Source organism: Clarias gariepinus, unplaced genomic scaffold, assembly GCF_024256425.1.
Source record: "Clarias gariepinus isolate MV-2021 ecotype Netherlands unplaced genomic scaffold, CGAR_prim_01v2 scaffold_32, whole genome shotgun sequence".
Classification (NCBI taxonomy): domain Eukaryota; kingdom Metazoa; phylum Chordata; class Actinopteri; order Siluriformes; family Clariidae; genus Clarias; species Clarias gariepinus.
In genome coordinates this window covers 157,672-183,968 of record NW_026520999.1, presented here as the reverse complement: position 1 = coordinate 183,968, position 26,297 = coordinate 157,672, and the positions used below count along the sequence as shown (strand labels likewise).

The following is a 26,297-nucleotide window of genomic DNA, read 5'->3' as shown; positions in this document are numbered from 1 at the left end:
AATAAATGAAAAGAAAATCACTGGGTGTTCTCATTGTAGAGTGGTTGTATACACACTCCCCTAACACACATTTCAGTCCAAACAGCTTAAAAAAGTGCATGTAGGACCGTATGACCCCTTTAAATCAACATGAAGTCCAGTTCAGATGGGGCCTGGATCACTGGAAGCACAGGAGCAGCATGTGTAGCTCCAACCATCATTAAGCAGAATCCAGCTGGAGCTGGTCCTTCTTTGGATGCCTCAGGATTCTCGCAGTTTTTGGCCCTTGTACTTCCTTTTATGCTCCAGCTGGTGTGTAACTTTGCTGCAGTCTTGAAATTACACTTTTTCTAAATGGCTCTGCATAAGAGCGTCTGCCAAATAGATGAATGTAAATTTATTTGAATGTCGATTTATTAGCACCTTTATGACTATTCCTATTATTATTATCCCTTTTGTGTTTGTGATGCCTTCCTGCAGCTATAAATATCTGTTAATTACACAACCAGATTACACAAATATTATCTTGCTTCAAAGAGAAAAATGGGGCGGTGCCTGGTGACAGTGCACTCAGGCCGCAGTGTCGTTGTGTACTGAGGGCATGCGGGAACAATGTAGTCATGTAATTTCAGAATAAAAGACGTTTCTAGCTGATTAATGAGAAAGAGACTGTAGCTCAGTGATTTTGCCAAGGTCTTCCACAGACAAATTGTTTTTGAATATGAAAGTTTGAGAAATTTTAAGTGTGGCATGAGGGCATGTCATGAGCTTGAGTGACTGTGAGTGTCTCACGTGCATGAGTGTTGGTAAGTCTCATATAAAAACATCCCGGGTTGGTTAGCTGTAGCCCTGTCCACTAAAAAAAGAGGGAACGAGATGGGAACATCTGTTTGTTCCACTGGTTGTGAAGCATGTGAGGTTCACAAGGGTGCAAAGTTGAGAATGGAACTTTCGAAAGATTGGGGTGAGGATGCAGAATAGCTTTGACTGGCCCAGGGGCGAAGTCCAAGCAAGATGGGGAAGTTGACAAAGCCTGCAAATATCCAATTCTCTTCAGAGAAGTAATGGCCATGAGAAAAACCATCTTAAGGGTCAGAAGCTTGACAGGCGCTGACTCTAGTGGTTCAAAAGGGGTGTCATACAACCCCTCTAGCACAATAGCTAGATCCCAAGAAGGGACTGTGGCTCTAGTGGGCAATCTCAACCGTTTAGCTCCACAAATAAAGGGGGCAACTAAAGAGTGCTTTTCCACAGAAACCCCATCAGTCAGAACATGACAAGCCAAAATAGCAGCTACGTACATTCTGAGAGTACTAGGGCATAAGCCCGAGGTCAATTTTTCTTATAGAAACTCCAGCACTGAAACAATTTGGCAGTGGCCTGGGTCTACATGTTTTACTATGCACCAATTTTCAAATACACTTTATTTGAGGGCATAAGTTTTTCTAGTAGAGGGAGCCCTAGCACTTAGTATAGTTTGAATTACACTGGCTGGAAGACGCGCCTCTCTTAATTGGTCCCCCTTTAGGGGCCAGACGTGAAGGTCGGCCTGGGCCGGGGATGAAATATTGTCCCTTGCGCCTGAGACAGAAGATCCCTCCTCACTGGAATCACCCACGGTGAGCCGTTGAGGAGAAATATTAGATCTAAAAACCACACACTGGTTGGCCAACAGGGCGCTATCAATACGAGGCGCAAGCCTGGTTGACGGACCTTCACCAGGACTCCAGGGAGTGGAGCTACCAGAAAAAATGCATAAAGACACAGTCTGGGCCACGTATAGGCCATCACAATCACATAAAATCTCTTCCAGATTTGACTGACTACTTTGGGGTGGAGTTTTCTATCCCTGTGAGTCACAGCTTGTCTGGACAGCAAATCTGCTCCCATATTCATATGCCCCGGAATGTAAATCGTTCTGAGGGACAGGAACTTGTCCTGTGCCCAAAGCAGAACCTGGTGCGCTAGCTTTTTTCAGCGGTGTGAGTACAGTCTGCCCAGGCGATTTATTTATGAGACTACCGTAGTGTTGTCCACCCGCACAAGGACATGGTAGCCTCTCAACCGCTTGAGGGAGTATTTTAAGGCCAGAAATAAAGACAACATTTCGAGGCAATTGATGTGCCACGTGAGTGATGACCTCTCCATATCCATTGGGCTTATGCGGGCCCGTAAGGGAAGCATCTGTCGTTAGCAGCTTGCAACAACAACACAGACCTAGAGTGGGACCCAAAGTCAAAAACCAGGGTCTGAACCACATAGAAAGGGTACGAAGCCCTTGGCGCGTAACCCTTATTGCCTCTGGGGATCGGCCCTTGGATGAAATCCCACAACTGAAACGATCTCATCTGCAGAAAGCCCAAGGGTATCACCGTGGATGCAGCTGCCAATCTTATGAGACCTAACACTCTCTGAAAGTAGTGCAAAGTTACTTTCTGGCCTAGCTTGATTTCTCTCCTAGGGTATTGAGGATGGCAGCTTAATCCGAAAGCGAACGAAAGGGAATGCTTTTCAGGCAGAAAGTGCCTCAGAAGTGTGGGCTTTTTCAGGGAGGATAAGCTCCCAGGAGAGAGATAGCTGACAAGCGTCTCTTCAATCTGGAGCATCATTATATAACCTTGCGCTTTCGGATCAACGCTTTTGCATCAAACCGTCGTTGTGGCCCCTCCCCCCGGCCACCCGACAGAACCTGTCATCTAATTTTGAGCGCTTGGGGGACTACTGCGGCCAATTGAGGTGTAAGCGTTCGACTGTGCGTGTTACCACCTCTAACACCTTCTGATAGGCTTGCTTATCGTTAGAGGAGCACTCTAAAGTGACAGTTTTCATCTCAGCGGAAGCGAGAGATGGAGTTTTTCCAGCCCCTTCATAAAAAGCGCCAGAGCACGCCTGAGAAGTGGACGGTAAAGGCTCATGATCCGGCGAGAGAGCGAGAGAAAGGGAGGATTCCGTCTCATGCGCTTCCACCAGATCAGCACACGAACCCCACGAATGCGCCGTGGCTCGCGGTTTCGTTTTTAAGAAGGTGAGCCGAGGGTGAAGGACTAATAGGGAGGAGATTGCAATGCTCACATCCTCCATCAAGCCAGAGGAGAGCGTGCTCTACCCCCAAACCATATAGCGTGGAGATCGCCCTCAGCGAGATATCTTTCACACTTAGGCACCCATCTCTTGTCTAACTCTGCCATCTTTCTGGTGAGTAGTAAGACACTTTCTATTTTCACTTTCTTTTTTAAACATAAATGTCTAGGACGTTCAGAGCGCGTTTGTTTATCCAAAAATTTAACGACCGTGTGAACAAGGCCTTAATAACACTAAACCATCCTGTGGTAATTCCTGTAAAAGACAGGAATGTACAGAGAAATAGTTTGTTCTGTTTGCAGTGGGAATGTTACACTCACTGTCCGCCTCACCACTGCCCTCTTCTGCCCTCTAGCGGCCAACGAGCGCCATTTAACTCTAATTCTAATTTCTGTTTTGCTTGGCAGTTGGCAACCAGCGTGACGGCACATTACCGCCACCTACCGGACTGGAGTGTGGATCAGGAGGAAAATAATAATATAAAAAAGAAACTTTAGATGATTAATCAGATGTCTGTTTATTTACTTTGTACTAAACAATGTACTGTAATGCTGTCATTCCTCTATAATTTTGTTTCCAGCTTTGAATTTTAGTGCTGTTGTCAGTTCTTTACTTTCTTTTCTCATAGTCTTTGAGTTCCAACAGTGCGTCTAATAGATTGTAATTATTCTTTTCTGTTTTTTTTTCAACAAGACCTTAAATTATATAAATGTATGAATGAAACTATAGATTAAGCTCCTCTGATGTTAAGATTATGTTTGTTCAGTGTGAATAAAACTACAGATTAAACTCCTGTGATATTGAGGTTATGTTGAGTTGTACACATTTACAGAAGTTGAACTTTGACGTGTGGAGCCGTTGATAAACACGGGCTGTTAATGTGTGATTAGAGTCCTGCAGAGTGGAAAATGAAACTTACAGGTATGATGATTCACTTTACTGACTCGATTCTTTAAAAAACAAATCAGTTTAAATATATTGATTATTGAGCGTTTCATTAGATTCGAACATCTATCAAAAGATATTAGCTAAACTTTAATTTTACAACAACATAATAACCAACATTAATGTTTTTGTGAGAGCTTTCAATAGCTAGAAGGACCAATGTATAAATATCTAGGTACAATGACTGTCATTTCTGATTATTCATTATTCTATAAAAAAAGAAACAAAAAAGTTAATGAATCTATTTGTGCTTTGTAAATCGATCCCCTTGACTCACTTTAGTCACTTCATAAGAAATAAAGCGTGTTATCTATGTATAACAGCTATAAAGTCCAGCATTTCTGTTGTGTTGAAGTGAAGAGAGAATGTGTTTATCTCAACACCGCACGATGAAACGATAAGTACAGGTAATCTTCTTATCATTTTTTATAGATTTATTTTATTATTTTTTATTATAATCTAAAACAGTTATTAAAGTTCTCTTGAAATGTCAAAGTCAAAACACCACAGATTGTTCCACACTGGCCTGTGATACACTGTGTGTCGACTCCTTTCTATCAGAACCAGCGTGCTAAAAATGTTCTAGCCAACACTCCTCACATATGTGGTTGGTGTCATTGGTTCACTGGTGGTACACTGGACCTCTGTTGGTGAGTCCTGTGTGAGTGTGTGTGTGTGTGTGTGTGTGTGTGTGTGTGTGTGTGTGTGCCCTGCGATGGATTGGCACCCTGTCCAGGGTGTACCCTGCCTCCTGCCCTAAGCCTCCCAGTATAGGCTCCAGGTCCCCACGACCCTGAATACAGGATAAAGCGGTATAGAAGATTAGTGAGTGAGTGAGTGATCTGCATTTTTACAGTGGAACCTTGGATTACAAGCATAACTCGTTCCGGAAGCATGCTCATAAAAAATTATAAAAATAATTCATAAAAATAAGTAAAGGTAAAATAAATGAACCTGCACTTTACGTTTGAAAAAATTCAATTCAATTCAATTCAATTTTATTTATATAGCGCTTTTAACAATGGTCATTGTCTCAAAGCAGCTTCACAAAAAATTAAAGAATTGTTGTTTTTTTTAGAAAAGAAAAGAAAAGAAAATATTTGGAAGTGTGTATGTGTGAGAAAAATGTGTCTAGATAATAATGAGATGAATGAATGATGAATGAAATGTCTCTGATGAGCAAGCCAAGGGTGACGGCGACAGTGGCAAGGAAAAACTCCCTGAGATGGCAATAGGAAGAAACCTTGAGAGGAACCAGACTCAACAGGGAACCCATCCTCATCTGGGTGATAACAGATAGAAATAACATCATGTGTGTTGTGCAGGTGAAAGTTCAATATAACAGAAGTTGTGTAGATTCAGTTCAGCAGTAGGTGCAGAGGGCAGATGGGGTCAGATCACTGGAAGCACAGGAGCATGATGTGTAGCTCCAGCCATCATAAAGCAGAATCTAGCTGGAGCTGGTCCTTCTCTGGATGCCTCAGGATCCTCACAGGGTTGGCCTTTATCTACTGAAGCTGGTACAATCTCCAGATGCCTCGGGATGGGTAGAAAAGTACAGAACAGATGGAGAGAATTAGCGTAGTTGCCATTCAGGATAGATGTACTGGAGTATGAAGTTATGGGATGAGTTACGTGTATGCCAGATTAAAGAGATGCGTCTTGAGTCTACTTTTAAACTGGGAAACCGTGTCTGCTCCCCGAACAGTGTCTGGAAGGCTATTCCAAAGTTTTGGAGCCAAATATGAAAATGCCCTGCCCCCTTTTGTAGATTTTAAAATTCTGGGAATTACCAGAAGTCCAGAGTTTTGTGATCTTAAGGAGCGTGGTGGATTATAGCGTATCAGAAGACTGGTTAGGTATGAGGGAGCTAAACCATTTAAAGCCTTGTATGTAAGTAATACTATTTTGTAATTAATTCTAAACTGAACAGGTAGCCAGTGCAGGGATGATAATATAGGTGTTATATGATCATATTTTCTGGATCTGGTGAGAACCCTGGCGGCTGCATTTTGGACTAACTGTAGCTTGTTTATTGAGGATGCAGGACAACCACCTAGTAATGCATTACAATAGTCCAGTCTGGAGGTCATGAATGCATGAACTAGCTTTTCTGCATCAGATACGGATAAGATGCTCCTAAGTTTGGCGATATTTCTAAGATGGAAAAAGGCTGTTTTTGTGATATTGGAAATATGATTTTCAAAGGACAAGTTACTGTCTAATATCACGCCCAGGTCTTTTACTGTTGAGCTGGTAGTAACAGTACATCCTTCTAAACGCAGGCTGAATTGTGAAAGCTGTTGTGTGCTGGTTTTTGGGCCGATGAGTAATATCTCTGTCTTATCTGAGTTTAGTAAAAGAAAGTTATTGGTCATCCAATCTTTTATGTCCTGGACACACTCTGTTAATCTAGACAACTTGGGTATTTCATCTGGTTTTGTTGAGATATATAATTGAGTATCAGCATAACAATGGAAACTAATCCCATGCCTTCTAATGATATTACCCAGGGGAAGCATGTATATTGAGAACAGCAGAGGTCCTAAAACTGTAAAAAGTAAAAATAAATCCCAACAGATGTGTTTCCGTTACTGTTTGTACGTGTGTGTGTGTGTGTGATTGTGTGTTAGAGAGGTTAAAGATCCATTTTCTCTCTCTCTCTCTCTCTCTCTGTCTCAGCCTGCACTTTTGTGTGTGTGTGTGTGTTACGACCTCTAGGGGTTAGCCGCAACAGAAAGAGAGAACTAAATGAGGTCACACCAGAGAGATGTTCAAATGTTTATTTTCACTTTTTCTTGACACGGGATTTATCTTCAGGGGAAGACCTGGGGTCCGTTCTTCGTACGTCGCTAACTCAGTTAGCTGGATTTGATTGTTGTGGATTTGTCCTGATCTTGGATTGTTTCGTTCTTCGATGCGCTTCTCGCATTTGTTGTCATAGCAACATATCCGTAAGCTTGAACCTGCTCGGGAGCAGCTTTATTTCATGTAAACAGGATTTAGCCTGCGCTCCTGGCGGGTTATGATTGGTTGAAATGGCGAGGTCACATCTGATTGGTTAAAGAGCACGACTGACTCACGTGGAAAAAGAAAAGTATATGCCCCCTGCCATGGACTCTCAATCACACACACACACATAATCGCTATCAAATATTATATATGAACATGAATTCATAGGTTTAGTATTATCAAATATGATATTACTATTATAATAAACCCTAGGCACGAGACAGCCGTCGAGACCATTATTACAAACTCTTGTATAATGTTTATTTTGTAACATTTATTTTTCAGGGGTTTGTCATAAAAATATGCGAATAAATATTTATATATATCAAAAATAAATATTTTATAATGATAAATTGGACGAAACTAATTTTATTATAAAATAAACAATATAAAAGTATACATAATATTTCTATTTTTTCATGTACGACATATTTATTTTCATATTGCTTATTTTATTTTATTGTCTCATGTAATTTGTAATTTGTAAAGCATTAACCTATGAATTTATGTTCTAATATAATATTTGATAGCGATTATGTAGGGGGGGGCAATCCATGGCAGGGGGGCATTTCAGCGCATAACACGTGTTATAAAAAAAGTTGAGCCGCTCTTTTTCTATTTCCCAGCCAATCAGAGGGGTTGTGATCAGTGTTTCTACTGTCGATCATATCGCCTTTTAAACCAACGCACGAGCGCGCAATAATCCTAGACAACTCAATCCAGCTACAATAATCATCAACAACAGGTGAGCTCGAAGAGCCGAATTAGCCGGATCGTAATTAGCACGATGATCTCATCTTAGATGTGTCAGTTCATCTCGGATGTGTCAAGCGACGTACGAAGAACGGACCTCAGGCCAAACAATAAACAAAACAGACTGTTTTAAACCCAAATAACCTGAAATTAAATGAAAGAAAACAAAATACAAACTAGCTTACCTGTCTTCCTAAACAATAAACAGAGTGAAAATATATGCAAAAGAAACGGCGTCTAACCCCCTACTTCCTGTATGAAAAGAGATAAATTATTTATAAACTGTTTACAAAATGCCAATGTTTACATGCAGCCGAATCGGTATCCGTATCATAGTCAAAACAGGCAAGGGTTCAGATAAACAGGAGTGTCAGTCAAAACAGGGTTAAACAAAGACAACACAGATTATAACACGCAAACTCTTTCTCTCTGGCACAACACTCAAAAACAAACGACAAAACATACAACAGTCAATCAGAATTTTGAAGCTACTAGCACACGACAAATCAGATTCAACAAGGTTTAAAAAAGGGCCCAGGCTGAGTGTTTGGGGTGGTCCTTATATCAGGATAGGATGTAGAGTAGGACCAATCCGGAGCTCCAGCTGATTAACAGGCCACACCCACCTAAAACAGACACAGGTCCAACACACAGATTCAAATAACATTTCAGAATCATAACAATGTGTGTGTGTGTGTGTGAGAGAGAGAGGAGGCAAGAGGAGGAGGGGAGGGGCACGGTCTCTAATAACACGCACACACACACACACACACAAACAGTGCTGGCTGAGACAGAGAGAGAAAATGGATCCTTAACCTCTCTAATGACACTTGCTTTTGCTTTACATGCGCTCACACATGTGTTATAGTAAACAGTACACAGATGTTGATTATACCAGTAAGAGACGCGCACTAAGACCCAGCAAGGGAAACGATTACCCACAATTCCACAGCACAAGAGAGAGAAAAACTGTTGGCTCAGTTGTGATCACGTGACGCTCGGCGTTAAAACAAGAAGCGCATGCGTGATACATGATACTCGGTACTCGTAAACCAAAACTTGTTTGTTTTCCAAGTCAACATTTATTAAAAATCTTAGCTCATTCAACACTCAACACTCGACTTTATATTTTCCAGGAGCAGTGAAATCAGGATCTTATTCTGTATTCTTATTCAGGATTTTCTGTACTGTAGATCAGCTTTGGGAATCTGTACTGATTCAGTGATGTTTTTATCACAGAGAGAAACTGGAGGAGCAGCTGGGCGAGTACATCTTACACACTCTCAAATACACTGAAACTGTGAAGGAGTTCTGTGACGGAGAATCAAAATGGACTTTACAGAGAGAGACAGAGTGCGATATGATGAGGGACATCAAAGACCGAGCTGATCAAATAACTCTGAAGTTTGATCATGTTCAGAAGGCAGAGAACAAGGCCAAGGCTCTGGGCGAGTACATGTGGAACGGCCTGAGCCAGGTTACAGTACAGCCGATTCCAGAAAGCAGGAGCTGGAAAACACTTTAAGAGGCCTGGAGAAACTCCATCTCTTTCTGGATGCAGTGGAGAAGCTAGCCGTCACCTCACTGTTTGTGTTTAAAAGCCAGAAGTTACTGCCTAAAGGACTGAGCGCTAAAAAAGTGTCTTCAGTGATCTCAGCAGCCAGGGCTCCGCTCCTCATCCATTTCAAGAGAGACGAAGAAGCTTTCTTCCTGCCAAACCTCAGCAATGTGGATGTCCTGGTCTTCCAGCTGGAGAAATACATCCGTGTCACTCAGCAGATCTGTAAAAACATGTTTTTCTTTCACTATGAAGTCAAAACAAACTGTTTTATAAAACAGTACTTCTTTCTCTGCAGGTTGTTTGGTCTATTATTTGGAAATAATCATAAGTAAGTATCACTCAGACTAATTTAGTTTGCACTTTCTTTAATCTGCATCGTTAACTGAGCCTAAAGTGTAGCTTTAAGTTGTTTGTCTTATGCTTTATATCTCATTTCAGATGGAAAAATGGCAAACTAACATTGAGGTTCAGTAGAAGAACTGAGGAGTCTGTGCAGAAAACGTACAACTGTTTAAGCCAGCTCATTAAAATCAGGTATAAGTGTTTTATTATTAAACATACTGTAGATAGATATTTACATTTTATTTATTTTTAATAGTATTCGGACAGTTTTTGCTGCTTAAATTTTTATGGAAATTGTTTCATTAATTTAGACCACTAACCGCTTTACAGGAAGGACAAGTCGTTCAGGCTGACCTTCGTGTTTGGTGTGAAGGCACAGATCTTCATTAAATTATTCAGTGAGCGTCACTCCAAGATGTTTCAGTTCCTGTCTGATTTAAAGGAAGCTGCAGTTCAGCTGGACAGGATGAAGAAGGGCTCCAACATCTCCACTGTGGCTGGAAGTTCAGTTGGTATTGCAGGAGGTGTCTTGTCTATTGTAGGTTTAGCTCTCGCTCCCGTCACTGCAGGTGTATCTCTGGCTCTCACACTCACAGGCCTCGGTCTTGGAGTCACCAGTGGCTAGTTACAGGCATCACTGAAATGGCAGTCAGTAGTCATTAAGGTAAAAAAGCCAATTACATCTTTACTGGGTTTCTGAAAGATGTGCAGAAGATCCTGGACTGTAAAGAAACAGTGGCTAGAACTGAGGGTCCTGTAGCAGGTTCTCAGGCTGTTACCACAGCAGTTAAAGTTGGAAAACTGTTTGTTCCTGCTGAAGCGTTAGTGAAAAGCTTTGATGGATGGAGCTTCCGCTGGGAACTGATAAGGTGATTGCCAAAGCAGTTAATTTGGGGCTTAATGAAGCTAAAGCAGGTCAAAGCATCCCAAAGCTGGCTGCAGATCTTCCTGATGTTGGCCAGCTGGCTAAAGGAACTCCTGTGCCTCTTTCACAGTCAGCCAGGGCAGGGTTCATTGGCTTAAATGCCTTCTTTATTGGTCTAGATGTGCTTTTCATCTTTAAAAGTAGAACTAGTCTGGCCGAAGGGAGCAAACGTAAGAAAGCTCAGCTCATTCACTCCAGGACAGCTCTGTGGCGCTCAGAGGTGAAGGCGTGGGAGAAGATCCATAACCATCTGTGTGAAGGAATCTCAGGATTTAACAAGAATCGTGAAATTCTAGATAAAACTTTTCACATTAAATGATAAAGTGTTGATAAAAATCCTGATCTTTCAGTAAGACTGATGACTTTAAGCGATAATCATTTCATTCTAAATCCTAAAGGTTTGTGTTGTTAATAACCATCTAGTAGACTGAAGTTTTACTGTATCATTATTGATCTTTAACATTTATTTCACATGTGACTAAAAGGGTCATTCTTTAAACATCACTGACTGATGAGCAGATTAAATGTCAGATTCTTTGCATTCCTTTCAAAATAATCTTAGAAAAAGAATATTATTTTATTTTCATGTAAAAACAAAGTTCCTCCCTCATTGTGCATAACTGCATCTTTAACATATGGTCAATACAGCTCAGAGTGATTTACAGAGTAATAAAAAAAAAACATGAAAATATATAAGTAAAAATAAGTAAAAAAAAAAAAAAAAATCCTGGAAATAAAAATCCTATCAATCCTGTACGCTCAAATAAAAATGTTCAGAACCTGTGGGTTGGGGAGTTTATTCTGACTTACATTCTGTTTGGGTGATCTTTTCTACTCATACAGAATACACTTTGTACTTATTTATATTTTTATGTACACAGGTATAAGCCTTTTCCTTTATAACTTTAAATAAAAATGATGATAGTGTACTGAGACGATATGAGCAAAGTAGTAAAACATTCTTATTAACAATTATCTTTAATTCCTACATTTCTCCGTCAATATTTATTATTGTACAGTACATCAACAGTTAAGACTTTACATTTGCAATATACAGCAATTTTTTAAATATAGGGCAGAGAATTAACTGGGCTTAGACACTTCTGTGTGGACTTTGTGAGGGTTCACCTCTAGAGGGCACTGTTTTCCCAGAGTCTTGTTTTTGTTGTTTTTGTTCGTAGACTCAGTTTCCCAGAAGGCACCTCGGTCAGGTGAAGAGAGTGGTTGAGAGGAGGTAGCGTGGTTAGCCCCTAGTAGGATTAGCCTCTAGAAGGAATGGCCTTTTGTTTAGCCTGGTGTGAGTAGCCTCTCTTGTATGTTTAATTCTCAGTCTGTATAATTACTAACCATTAAACTACTAACTTGCTTAGCTCATATTCTGTCTAGTCTCCTAGTTCGTCCAGTTACTAACCTGTTTAGTTCTTAGTCTGTTTCATACCTTATCTGCTGTGTACCTAGTCTGTTTGTCCCTTGGGTCTCTGGCTACTAGTCTGTTTAGCAACTAGTCTGTTTAGCTACCATCCAGCTTAGCAGCTAGTGTGCGTAACAGCTAGTAGGCCTAGCCAGGTCCCTCATATGTTTAGCCCCTTGTGTGTTTAGTCTCCAAGTCTGTTTAGTTTGTCTAGTCTTGTCTGTAGTTTATTCTAGTTTGTTTAGTCTTCTTGTCTCGTATGTTTTGTCCCCAGTCTCTGTGTTATTTGACTAATGTTTTGTTTGAAACATGCTCCAGCAGTAAAACTAACATCCTTTGTTCCTGCTTTATTAAAAATACTCTATTTACCATCATCCCCTCTGCACTCTCCTACTACTCCTTTGTAGTAAAATCGATGACGCATATTTAATATGTAGTCATACTATTTATATCTATACATGTAATTATCCTGCGCGCACACACACACACTTGATCCTTCCATATATGACTTTCTATTTCAGGGTTTCCAAATGTAATTGGGTAAAATATATTCATGATATATTCAGGGACAATCAGGGACAATCATATCATTTTGATTCATACACATTCACATTTCATACAAACTTAGTTCTTTTGATTGTGTAAAGCTGCTTTGTGATGAGGTAAATCGTTAAGAGCGCTATACAAATAAAATTGAATTGAATTGAATATTAAATGTAAAATATTGCAATATTTTGTCTTTCCCTTTTACACTCATCTGTGTTGTCTCGTTTCTGTCGTGCACTGTTCTCACATTCTTGCGCTTGTTTACTTTATTTAGTTTTCATGTCTTTAGTATAACTTGTGTGCAGTCTTCTGTACTTTTGTGTTTTATGTAGCACCATGGTCCTGGAGAAACAGTTCCATTTCATAGTGTACTTTACCTACTGTAATGTTTAAAATAAAAATAAAAGCTACTTTGATGTTGTCTTAAGATAAAAAGAAAAGCAAGTTGTCTTGTTAGGGCCAGTTTATTTATTTATATATATATTTATTTTATAAATTATTCTAACCTTAGCAGTATGTAACCTATATCTGCAGCTTATCTGCAGCATCATGGATGATGCAATCTGTAATAGCAGGGAGCGGCTGCCATCACTAATATTGATAACTGAAAGTATCTAGCACTTGTTAAATATATCGAGCATTTACACGGATAAGAATCAATGCAGAAAAAGTGCAGCAAAAAGACAAAAGGCTTTCTGGATTTTCCTGTGAAGTGTCCCAAGAAAGCAGCCTGATTTACTCAGTGTCCTGGTGATGATGAGGACTGATGAAGGACACTGACGAAGAGGCAGAAACATCACCGGGGAGTTGCTGTGTTGTGCTTATGTACTGTGTGCAGTGAACCAGCTAAATAAACTAAAGAACTAAATGTTCGTGTTAACCTTGGGGTTTCAGAGTCCTGCTGCAGGTTTGACCTTTGGTTTCAAAATGTGATCTTAAGTGCTAATATTTTATGACTAGTTTAGTAGTAATAATTTAGTAATAAAGGCCAGTAAATATTAAGCCAGTATAAATGTTAAGCCCAAACATTTCTTTTCCAGCTGCTGTTTTAGTTCCTGGAGGTAAAATGACAGTTTGCTTAATGACCTTGACAGCATTGATCATATTACACATGGTTTTGTTGACATTACACCGGTACATTAAGGTGATCGGGTTTATCTTGCATACAATCAAATAAAGAAAATGTAGAAAGTTTGTGTGTTGTTCAGCCCCTGATTATTTTAAAAACAGACATAAAACGTGTTTTCACGACAGCTCATTTGCATTTAGTAATTTTGACTCCAAATGAATGCTAAGGGCAGAAGGGCAGAAGTGAAAGTTATTGTGGCACTTTTTCATAGAAATTGTGAAATACCCATAAAAGTATGTGAGGATATTTATATAAATCATAAGTCAACTGCAGCATTTGGTTACATCTACAGCTTATGGCTCTCCGTTGTGCAGACTGTTCATCATTTATAATAAAGTTTAAATCAGTTGATTTTTCCTAACTTTACAATTCCCAGCACCAGCAGTGCTGCAGCTGATCCAGCCACACCTGCATAATAAACACAATAATAACATTATTGGACTGAGAATTAATGTTCACAAATAGACAAATAGATAAAGTGGAGTTAATGCTACTGTACCACTGCTCAGGTGATTGTCCTCCTAGACCAGGACATCTCCCAGTGTGTTCATTCGCTTTTGCCACAGCGATGTGGGAAACCAGTTTGCTCCCAAACGTCACTGTTACACCTGGTGTGCCTACAGCCGAATCACAGCTGTGGTGATGTTCAGTGTAACACTTGTTTGTGTGATGTTGCTTAAATGTACAGTGTACAATGTGTGTAAATGTGTCACAATACATCAGTTCTACAACAAACATCTGTTTTGTAGACAAACTGTATTAGTTTTTATGAAGAAAATAATAAAGATAACTGGTTCAGGTGCTTTACAGAAAACCTTATGTAACTTTATGCATGACAAATGAATCTACAGTATTTAAATAAAACCAGAGCTCTGCGGTTCAACTGTGGTTTGAACCTTTGTCATGTAGAAGACAATGGTTGTTTTGTGATTATATTTAATTGGTACATAAGAGTTGCTGTAAATATATTAGAATTTGAAAATTGTTTAAGAACTGTGAAGTCAGACATTCGTGCAGCTCGAGCCGGGGGGGGGGGGGGGGGGTTGCGGGGGATGGGGGGGGAAGTTGCTCTTATTTCTGGAGTCTTCACTGTTTCCTTTCCTGTTAGACTCAGAGAGCTGGGGTGGAGAGAATATAAAAATATTGTGTATCTGCAAGTCTACAGATTTATTTTAAATGGATAACGCTGTCAGGTCGGTGATTTACATTACTATTAAATCAGTTTAATAGAACAGAAGTTTGTTCATTACAGTATCATTTTCTGTGTGTTGTAACTGATTAGCAGTTTCGAACAAGTTACAAATTTTGACCTAATCATTTTCTCAGAACTTTTGAGATCAACGCAAAGCAGAAAAAAGGTATCCTGTCACATGATATGAAAATAGGCACAATAGCATAAGCATACAAAAAGGGACATAATAGAATATAATGATGTCTAACCTATTAACCTTTAAACCTCGACAGTTAAATATGCAGTAATCATAATAATGAACACATTATAGATTTACAATAAGTGATCACAATCTTTTTAGAAACCAAAAATGTCATATTATTGAAAGATTGGGTTTCCACAATATGAATTAGGGCGGAAACTTGTGAGCCAGACCTTCTCATCCAACATCTGACCTCACATGCGCTTCTGGAAGAATGGTCAGAAATTCCCATAAACACACTTCTAAACCTTGTGGAAAGCCTTCACAGGGGAGTTGAAGCTGTTATAGCTGCAGTATGTGGAGCCTCTGCTCTGTGTGAATGAACAATAGAAACAATAACAATCATTCTAATTTATTTTGCAACACTTAGTTTGGAATGAGTAATCTGATTGACAAAAGGCATTTCATGAGTGTTGATATAGAGTATTACAGCCTTTACTGTATGTATTACAGGTGTTTTAATAATAAATAATTACAGTAACTGCTGCCAGCCCTGTTAGTCACAGGTACTTAGTTACACCAAACCGATGCAGTTAACAGTGTAACTAACACCTCTTAGTAACTTCACTGATGTACTACAAGCATGGTCCAGGTGGGAAAGATTTGAAATAGTTTTAATAGACAGTCATAAAAGAATCAAATGAGAATAATTATATTAAGTTTTTTTTTTTTGATTACAGAGAGAAGCTGGACGAGTACATCTTAGACACTCTGCGTTACACTAAAACTGTGCAGGAGTTCTGTGATGAAGAAACAAACTGGACCACACAGAGAGTGATTGAGCTCAGTAAAATGACCGACATCAAGGCCAAGGCTGAGAACACAAACCAGACGTGGGGCCAGAAGATACTGAGCCACCTGAGAAAAAGTTCCAGTAAGCAGGAGCTGGAGAAGGAGCTAGGAGAAGTTCTGAAGAGCACTTTAGAAGGACTTGAGAACCTCCAACTCTTCCTGGATGCAGTGGAGAAACTAGCTGTCACATCAGTGCACATCTTTGTGGAGGAGAATGATAATTTTATGCCAATAGTAATGAATTCCTTGTCCGTATGTTCAAAGATCTCTGCAGCCATAAGTGTGTCCCCACTCCTCGTCCACTTCAAGAGAGACGCAGAAGCTTTCTTCCAGCCAGACCTCAGCAATGTAGAAGTCCTGATCTTCCAGCTGGAGAAATACATCAGTGTCACTCAGCAGATCTGTGAGAAGATGAAGAAAGGGTATCATGTTGATTTCTCTTTGGACAACTAGAAGTGTAGCAGGTTGTAGAAGTTTTTCAATGAATAGGTATTATTCAGGCAGGGGCTTTTCTTGTTTATTTGATAAATACTGTATAAGTGAATTTAGGGGAATAGGCACTATGTTATGCATGGAAAGATTATCAAAAACGTTAACTGGAATGAGAAGAAGAGTAACAAATCTGGGAAAATATAAATGTTTTATGTTGGACCTTAAGTTAAAGATAGACGTTAAAGTAGAGAGTTTAAAAATTTACAATCCAAAAGCTGTTACCATGTGGAGACGGATGGTATATTTTTTAAACACTTATTTATTTTTTGCAGATGAAAAGCTTTAGACCATTGACTTAACCAGTGCTGTGCATGAACAAACTAGTTTTTTGAACAAACTCATTTTTGGTGAATGTAAATATGACCATCATTAACATGCAAGGTGAACTCATGAGCTGCAAAGAATTTGTTTATTTAATTTATAATTTTGATAATGTAGTGTGAATGCAACCACAGGTAAACACAATCCAGTGTCTTCTTGTGCCAGTCCCAAGTCTGAATAAATGCAGAGGGTTGTGGCAGAAAGGGCATCCGACGTAAAACATTTGCCAAATCAATGATGCAAATCATTAACAGAACCTCTGTACCGGATTGATTGTGGCCCGGGGTAACAATAACCGCTACCTTTGCTGTTGACATACACCATGTGAAAAGTGGGCTATTGTTGGTTGAAGAAGGAGAGGAGGAAGGTGTGTTCATAGGCAGAGAGAGAAATGGAAAGGCAAGAGTTTAGGAGCGACAGTAGGGACTTTGAATGTTGGGACCATGACAGGGAAGGCAAGAGAGTTGGTAGACATGATGCAGAGAAGTAATATGGATATACTGTGTGTCCAGAAGACCAGGTGGAAAGGTAGCAAGGCTAGAAGCTTAGGATCAGGGTTCAAGTTGTTTTACCATGGTGTGGATAGGAAAAGAAATGGAGTAGAAGATATCCTGAAAGTGGAGTTTGTAAGAAATGTTCTGGAGGTTAAAAGAGTATTAAATAGGGCAAGGAGTCTAAAGGTATGATGTGCAATGTTGTTAGTGGTTATGTCCCACAGGTAGGATGTGAGTTAAAAAAAGAAGGAGAAATTTTGGAGTAAGTTAGACGAAATAATGCAGAGCATTCCCAGAGGTGAGAAAGTGGTGATTGGTGCAGATTTTAATGGACATGTTGGGGAAGGGAACAGAGGTGATGAGAATGTGATGGGCAGGTTTGGTTTTTAGGACAGGAATGCAGAAGGAAAAATGGTGGTGGACTTTGCAAAAAGGATGGAAAGTAGTGAATACTTTCTTCCAGAAGAGACAAGAACATAGGGTGACATATACTGTAAAAGTGGAGGCAGAAGCACTCAGGTGGACTGCATCTTGCATCGACATTGTAATCTGAAACAGATCAGTGACTGCAAAGTATTGATAGGGAAGAGTGTAGCCAGACAACACAGGATGGAACCTGGTGGTGAGAAAGGTGAAGAAGACAAAGGCAGACAAGAGGACAAAGTGGTGGAAGATGAAAAAGGAAAAATGCTGTGTAGTTTTCAGGGTGGAGTTGAGGCAGGCTCTGGGTGGTCAGGAGGTGCTTCTGGTTGACTGAACAATTACAGCTAAGGTGATCAGGGAGACAGGTAGGAAGCAGGTACTTGGTGTATCATTAGGAAAGGGAAAAGTTCTTAAGAAGACTTGGTGTTGGAACAAGGAAGTCCAGGAGTATATGCAGAGAAAGAGACTAGCTAAGAAGAAGTGAGAAACTAAGAGGACTGAAGAGTGTAGACAGGGAATACGGGGAGATGCAGTGTAAGGTGAAGGGAGAGGTGGCAAAGGCCAAACTAAGAGCATATAAGGACTTGTATGCTAGGTTGGACAGTAAGGAGGGAGAGGTGGAGAGGAAAAGAGATAGAGATGGGAAGGATGTGCAGCATATTAGGGTGATTAAAAATAAAGATGGAAATGAACAAACAGATGCCAAGAGGGTGATAGAAAATGAAAGGAGTACTTAAGTAGTTCATGAATGAGGGAAATAAAAGAGAAAAAAGAGAAGAAGAGGTGACTGTTGTGAAGCAAGAAGTAACAAAAAAACAGTACGAGTGAGGTGAGGAAGGCGTTGAAGAGGATGAAGAGGTGAAAGGCAGTTGGTCCTGATGACATACCTCTGGAGGCACAGAATTGCTTGGGAGAGGTGGCAGTGAAGTTTCTGACTAGTCTGTTTAACAAGATCTTGGAGAGTGAGAAGATTCCAGAGGAATGGAGGAGAAGTGTATTGGTGCTTTATATTATTATCTTTAAAAACAAGGGAAATGTGCAGAGCTGTGGCAACTACAGAGGAATAAAGCTGATGAGCCATACAACGAAACTTTGGGAAAGAGTAGTAAATGTAGATTAAGGGCAGAGATGAGTATTTGTGAGCAGCAATATGGTTTCATGTCTAGAAAGAGTACAACAGATGGGTCTGCATCAAGGATCAGCTCTGAGCCCCTTCTTGTTTGCTCTGGTGATGGACAGGAGGACAGATAAGGTTAGACAGGAGTCTTTTTGGACTATGATGTTTGCAGATGACATTGTGCTTTGTAGCAAGAGCAGGGAACAGGTGGAGGAAAATTTGAAGAGGTAGAGGTATGCTCTGAAAAGCAGAGGAATGAAGCTTAGCTGCAGCAAGACAGAATGCTCTATGGTTTAGAGACAGTGGCACTGAAGAAAAGACATGAGGCAGAGCTGGTGGTAGCAAAGCTGAAGATGTTGAGGTTTTCTTTGGGAGTAACAAGAATGGATCAAGAATGAATTGATCAGAGGGACAACCCATGTTAGATGTTTTGGAGATAAAGTCAGAGAGGCCAGATTGAGGTGGTTTGGACATGTTCAGAGGAGAGATTGTAAACATATCGGTAGAAGGTTGCTGAGGTTGGAACTGCCAGGCAGGAGGTCTAGAGTAAGACCAAAGAGGAGATTTATGGATGCAGTGAGAGAGGACATAAAGTTTGTGGTGAGAGATAAGAGGACAGGGTTAGATGAAGGCAGATGATTCGCTGTGGCGACCCCTAAGAGGAAACAACCGAAAGACAAAGGAGAAAGAAGTGTAATCCAATGAGTGATGTATGTAAAATGATGTAAATGGTTGTTAAGACCTTAACAGCTTACAGAAAGTAGGCCTACTTTTACACCATACAGTGTGACCACTTGACTGGGGAACATGAGGAATGTGCGTTTTCAGGCATGAGTGATAACATAAGCTAATATCAGAGCTAAAGAAAGAAGTCAAATAACTTGTGCAATAATAATAATAAGAAAAAGTAAAAGATAAGAACACTAGTGCTACATACAAAATTAGATTAGATTCAACTTTATTGTCATTGAACATAGTTACAAGGCAACGAAATGCAGTTAGCATCTAACCAGAAATCTAAGTTAGCAGTGGAGTATAAACATATATACAGATCTATATATACTATACATAAATAAATGAAAATAAGGGCTATGTATTAATTGGATTTACAGAAGAATATACAGTATGTATATACCTAAATGAATGTACAGTGTAAAGTGAGCGGAGATGGATGAATTAATTGACTGAATAAGTGTAGATATACAGATATGTCTAAATATAAGTATATGGGATAAAGATATACAGAAACTATATATGGTTGAATTTACAGGATGTGCAATAGTATAAAAATATATACGAATAAATATGAATAACTTAACAGCTGGAGGGGAATGCAGAGAGAGTATATCTATACACACATATATACATATATCAATATACATATATTAGTGTACTGTCTATGTGCAGATTATACAAGTGAATGTACAGGGAATATTTACAAAAATATTATACAGGGATGTTGGGTTATCAGTGATGATGATGCACTTATAAAATCCCACTTATCACTAAAACATCATGACAGTGAGAGATATGACCAAGAAGCAACTAATAAATAACCAGAAAAACCTAAAAAGACCAAACACCCCAAAAATACAACTTTATGGAGCGCACCGTGGCTGACGTTAAGTGGAATATAAACAGTAAACAGCAGCCAGCTTTTCCCTGGAGTCTGGGATTAGACATATGTCTATAGCTACTAGTGATATCAAATTTTAAATACATATACTAGTCATGTTTTAATCAATAATAGCAATGAGCAATGAGGTTACTTTAACAATTATAACCTTAGAAAATTATATTGGTTATCAGTACAGAGCAAACTATAGCTGCTTCTTAAAGGCCTAGCTAAAGCCTCTTGCTTTACTGTTAATTAGAAAGTAATGGAGCTCCCATAGGTAATATTTGCTTTAGCTTTGTGTAGCTATATGTTTTTAGAGCTTTAGTTTTTACAAAAGTTTTTAGTTGCTGTACAAAAGGAGCATCGGTGTTGAGTAATCACATTTCCACATGGTATAAATGATTTCTATGACATGTATTATATTATAGATCTTCACCAAACCTAAATTCAAATAGAGGTGAGGAGTCTGTGCAGGAGGTATATGAACGTGTACTCCAGTTAACTAAAATCAGGTAAAAGGTTTAAATATGTATTTTAATTACAAGTTTCTAAACAATGACTTTTGTATTTTTTTTAATTAAAGGCTTTGATCAGAAGATTTTGTAATATATATATATATATACTCAGCAAAAAAAGAAACGTCCTCTGACTTTCAACTGTTTTTACTTTCAGTAAACTTAATGTGTAAATATTTGTATGAACACTAAAAGAGTCAACACCATAAGACATAAACTAAAAATGTTTCCCAATGTGTCCCTGAATGAAGGGAGGCTCAAAATCAAAAGTACCAGTCAGTATCTGGTGGCCACCAGCTGCTTGAAGTACTGCAGTGCATCTCCTCCTCATGGACTGCCTATTGCGGACAGTCTGAGCACTGATGGAGGGATTGTGTGTTCCTGGTGTGACTCGGCCAGTTGTTGTGGCCATCCTGTACCTGTCACGCAGGTGTGATATTCGGATGTACCCATCCTGTGCGGGTGTTGTTACACGTGGTCTTCCACGGCGAGGATGATCAGCCGTCCTTCCTGTCTCCCTGTAGCGCCGTCTTAGGCGTCTCACAGTGCGGACGTGGCGATTTATGGCCCTAGACACATCAGCGGTCCTCATGCCTCCCTGCAGCATGCCTAATGCACGTTCACGCAGATGAGCAGGGACCCTGGGCATCTTTCTTTGGGTGTTTTTCACAGTCGGTAGACAAGTCTCTTTAGTGTCCTGCGTTTTTAGAACTGTGGCCTTAAATGCCTACTTTCTGTAAGCTGTTAAGGTCTTAACGACCATTCCACAGGTGCATGTTAATTAATTGATTATGGTTAATTGAACATGCATGGGAAACATTGTTTAAACCCTTTACAATGAAGATCTGTAAAGTTATTTGGATTTTACAACATTATTGTTGAAATACACAGTCCTGAAAAGGGGTGTTTCTTTTTTTGCTGAGTATATATAGGGGCAGGGCTGGCTCCGTATGTTACAGCTCCGAGTTACTGAACAAAAGGTTGGCAATTCGAACCCCAGCTTTGCTAAGTTGCTGCTGTTGGGCCCTTAACCCTGTCCGCTACAGGGGCGGCGTGAAAAATGGCTGCCCCTGCGCTATGACCCCTGCCTACTAACAAGCTGGGATATGCGGAGAACAATGAATTTATGACTGAACTAAACTTATATTTAAAATGAACAAATTTGAGACAATTATTCATAGTGTTTTGTTTACAGGATGGACGAGTCATTCAGACTGACTTTCCTATTTGGTGTAAAGGCTCAAGACTTCATTAAAGTATTCAGTGAGTGTCACAGCAGGATGTTTCAGTTCCTGTCTGATTTAGAGGAAGCTGCAGTTCAGCTGGACAAGATGAAAAAGGGCTCCAACATCTCCACTGTGGCTGGAAGTTCAGTTGGTATTGCAGGAGGTGTTTTGTCCATCGTAGGTTTGGCTCTCGCTCCTGTCACTGTAGGTGTATCTCTGGCCCTCACAATTGCTGGTTTTGGTATTGGAGTCACCAGTGGTGTTAACGGCATTGTCACTGCCATCACTGAGATGGCAGTCAACAGTCAGCAAGAAAAAAATGCCAACAACATCTTCATCAGTTTTATGGAAGATTTGCAGAAGATCCAGGACTGTGTGGAAGATGTGGCCACCAGGAAGCCTGCTAATGCTGGTTCAGAAGCACAAGATTTTGTTGATGATATTAGTGTTGAGAAAGTGGTAACAGCTGCAGGTGATTTTGGGCTGCAGAGTGCTAGAGCAGTTAGAAACATCCCCCAGATGGCTGCAGTTTCTGAAGTTGGCCAGCTGGCTAAAGGAACTTCTTTGGCCATTTCAAAGTCAGCCAGGGCGGGGCTTATTGGATTAAACGCCCTCTTTATTGGTCTAGATGTTTTTCTCATCTGTAAAGACAGTATGAGTTTGGCCAAAGGGAGCAAAAGTGAAGTGGGACAGATCATTCGCTCCAGAGCAGCTCTGTGGCGCTCAGAGGTGGAGGCGTGGGAGAAGATCCATAACCATCTGTTTGAAGGGATCTCAGGGTTTAACAAGAACCAGGAAATTTTACAGCAGCCTTGGCACATTTAAGGAATCATTTTAATTAAAATTATGACCTGGCAGTGAGTGTAATTCTTCTGTGATTCCTTTAAAGCCCTAAATATTCTGCTTAAAATGCTGAAGTTGTAAACATTTATCAGTCTGTAGTTATTCACTTCCTGTAGGCAGCTGCAGCAGATTTCTGTGAGTGTTTACTGATCTGTGAACTCTCTGGGTGACTGTGTAACATGGAGGACTATTTGAGTAAAATAATTTCTATAGAGCCTCTGCATTACTCTTTTTGCTTTATTGTTGTGGTGTAGTTTCAGTATTTACACCCAAACTGTTTAATTACCTGCAATTGCAATGCTTTCTTCCTCCCATCAGATTTAAATACAGTTGTTTAACTTAAAATGTCTTATGATCTAAAAAAAAAATGAAAACGATAGTCCCAAGTAAAATACACTGGAACCTTGGATTTTGAGTAACACGGTTTGCGAGTGTTCTGCAAGACGAGCAACGGTTTTTAAATAAAATTTTGACTTGAAGAACGAGTATTGGTTCCAATTATACTCTTGGTTTATGAGTACCGAGTATAATGTATCACACATGTGCTTCTTTTTTTGACGCTGAGCGTCACGTGATCACAACTGAGCCAACAGTTTTTCTCTCTCTTGCGTTGCGGAATTGTGGGTAATCGTCTCCCTTGCTGGGTCTTAGTGCTCGTCTCTCACTGGTATAATCACTGGTATAATCAACATCCGTGCACGCGTGTACTGTTTACTATAACACTGTTACCATGTATGTGTGTGTGTGTGTGTGTAAAACATATTTTATTTTGCGTTTGTAAGGGTGTTTGTTCAGCGCGCGTGTGCGTGCATATAAAGCAAAAGCAGTCTCATTAGAGGGTAAAGATCCATTTTTTCTTTCCGTCTCTGTATTATCCAGTAGTGTTTCACTTTACCCTTGAAAAAAATCGCGACACACCAGAGTTTCTGGATAAGGCAGAGTGTGTGTGTGTTTGCACGCTCGTAATTTGACACCGTGCTCCCACACCAACACACATACACACACACACACACACACACACACACACTCACACATACTCTCTCGCCTTTACAGATCCCCTCCCACCCCCTCCTCCTCTCGGCTTCGCACACACATACACAGAGGCATGGTGTCCAATGACAATGTGCAGGCTGATACAGAGAGGGAGAGAGAAAATGGATCTTCAACCTCTCCAACGAGACTTCTTTTGCTTAACATGCACGCGCACATGTGTGTTATAATAAACAGTCTGCATGCGCTGAAGACACGCATACAAACACAAAATAAAAGATGTTTTATGCACACACACATTCAGCCACACTAAACAAACAAAAAATAAAAAAAAAAGTTAATTTCTTCCTGTTCTTCGGTGTTCTTCAGGTGCTTAATCAAATGTCTATTTATTTTCTTTGCTGTAATTAATAATGTAATGCCGTAATTCCTCTATATTGTTGTTCACAGCTTTGCATTTTAGTTCTTTACTTTCTTTCCTCATAGTCTTTGGGTTCCAACAGTGCGTCTAATAGATTGTAATCATACTTTTCTGTTCTTTTTTCTTCAAAAAACCTTGAGTTCTATAAATGTATAAATGAAACTACAGATTAAACTTCTGTGATATTGACTATTAAAAAGATAAAATACATGTAAACATGTTTTAGTAATTTAATTAACATAAAGACCAAACTTGGATCAGACTGAATGCGCAGCCGGCACCTCTGATCTGAAGCTAGGACTGTTAAATATTAGATCTCTCGCATCTAAAGCAGTTATAGTTAATGAAATTATCACAGATCAGGAGTTTGATATACTCTGTTTAACAGAAACCTGGATTAAACAGGACGAGTATGTAGCTCTAAATGAAGCTAGTCCTCCTGAATATAGCTACATACACCAGCCTCGGTTAACTGGTAGAGGAGGAGGCGTCGCAGTTATTCACAATGATAATTTGACTATTGTACAAAAACACGGACACAAATTTAATTCATTTGAAATTCTTTATAGTAACATAAGTGTATTTAACTATATTAAGTCAGCTCAGTCGATCCCGCTAATTGTCATTTACAGACCTCCAGGGCCGTACTCTGAATTTCTTAGTGAATTTGCAGATTTCCTCTCAAACCTAGTCGTTTCTGTAGACAAAGTGTTAATTGCTGGAGATTTTAATATTCATTTTGAAAACCCAGAAGACCCTCTGAGAACTGCATTTATGTCCATACTGGACTCGGTAGGAGTAAATCAGTGTGTAGTAGGACCCACTCATAAAGCAGGTCACACTTTAGATTTAATAATATTATTTGGATTAAGTATAAGAAATTTATTCACAATTCCACTATCTGAAGTTATCTCAGATCACTATCTTGTCTCAATTCAAGTGTGTCACAATAATAATAAACACACAGTGCCGCGCTACCGTATGAAACGTACATTCACATCAACTACCAAACAGAGTTTTATCAGTAATCTCCCAGAGTTTCCAACTTCGATTAGATCACCGTCTGACCCCACAGAACTCGATCAGGCGACTGAATATTTAGAGTCGACATTTCGCTATACCCTAGATAATGTAGCTCCAGTCAAAAGAAAAATTATTAGAGATAAAAAACTTGCTCCCTGGTATAACGATCACACGCGCACTTTAAAACAGACCGCTCGGAAATTAGAACGTAAATGGCGTCAAACTAAATTACTAGTATTTCAAATAGCATGGAAGGAGAGCATCCTGAACTATAGAAAAGCTCTTAGTGTAGCTAGATCAACATATCTCTCCACTCTTATAGAAGAAAATAACAAAAATAATCCTAGATTCTTATTTAATGCTGTAGCCAAATTAACCAGAAATAAGACCACTGCAGAAATCTCCACAACAACATCATGCAATAGTGAGGACTTCATGAACTTTTTTAATAATAAAATTGTAAATATTAGGCATAAAATTGAGGTTTTGAAACAATGTAAATGATGCAGATGTTAATCTAGCCATGTCAGATCAGAACCTAGAATACTTTACTCCCCTTGAAGAGAATGAACTAATTTCACTCATCTCTTCTTCAAATTCATCAACCTGTATATTAGATCCTGTACCGACACATTTTCTTAAACAGATAGTACCAGCAATAACAGAACCCCTGTTGAGAATAATTAATTCTTCACTCAGCATTGGATATGCTGATCCTGTACGCTCCGGAGCAGCTATGCTCATATATACATAGAAATGGCATACATGAACTGTATCAGTCAGGATTTAGGCCTCATCACAGTACAGAGACAGCGCTCGTTAAAGTAGTAAATGACATTCTATTGGCCTCTGATCAGGGTTGTGTAACTATGCTTGTATTACTTGACCTCAGTGCAGCTTTTGAC

General features: G+C 39.6%; 1 protein-coding gene across 4 annotated transcripts in view; it reads left to right on the top strand.

Annotated features, from left to right (window-relative positions):
- The window catches only part of LOC128517036 (apolipoprotein L3-like), a 54,364-nt gene extending 30,405 nt beyond the window's left edge, over positions 1–23,959 (top strand). The window contains exons 1-4 of one of the 4 annotated variants that reach the window (XM_053490781.1): positions 14,819–14,877; positions 15,798–16,331; positions 20,803–20,886; positions 22,085–23,959. In XM_053490781.1, the coding sequence (XP_053346756.1) occupies positions 14,861–14,877; positions 15,798–16,331; positions 20,803–20,886; positions 22,085–22,940 (1,491 nt within the window). In that variant the 5' untranslated portion in view covers positions 14,819–14,860 and the 3' untranslated portion in view covers positions 22,941–23,959. Of the gene's footprint in view, positions 1–14,818; positions 14,878–15,579; positions 15,710–15,797; positions 16,332–20,802; positions 20,887–22,084 lie in introns of those variants that run through there. The other 3 variants (XM_053490783.1, XM_053490782.1, XM_053490780.1) reach the window with 3 other exon arrangements.
- Positions 23,960–26,297: the final 2,338 nt, after the last annotated feature.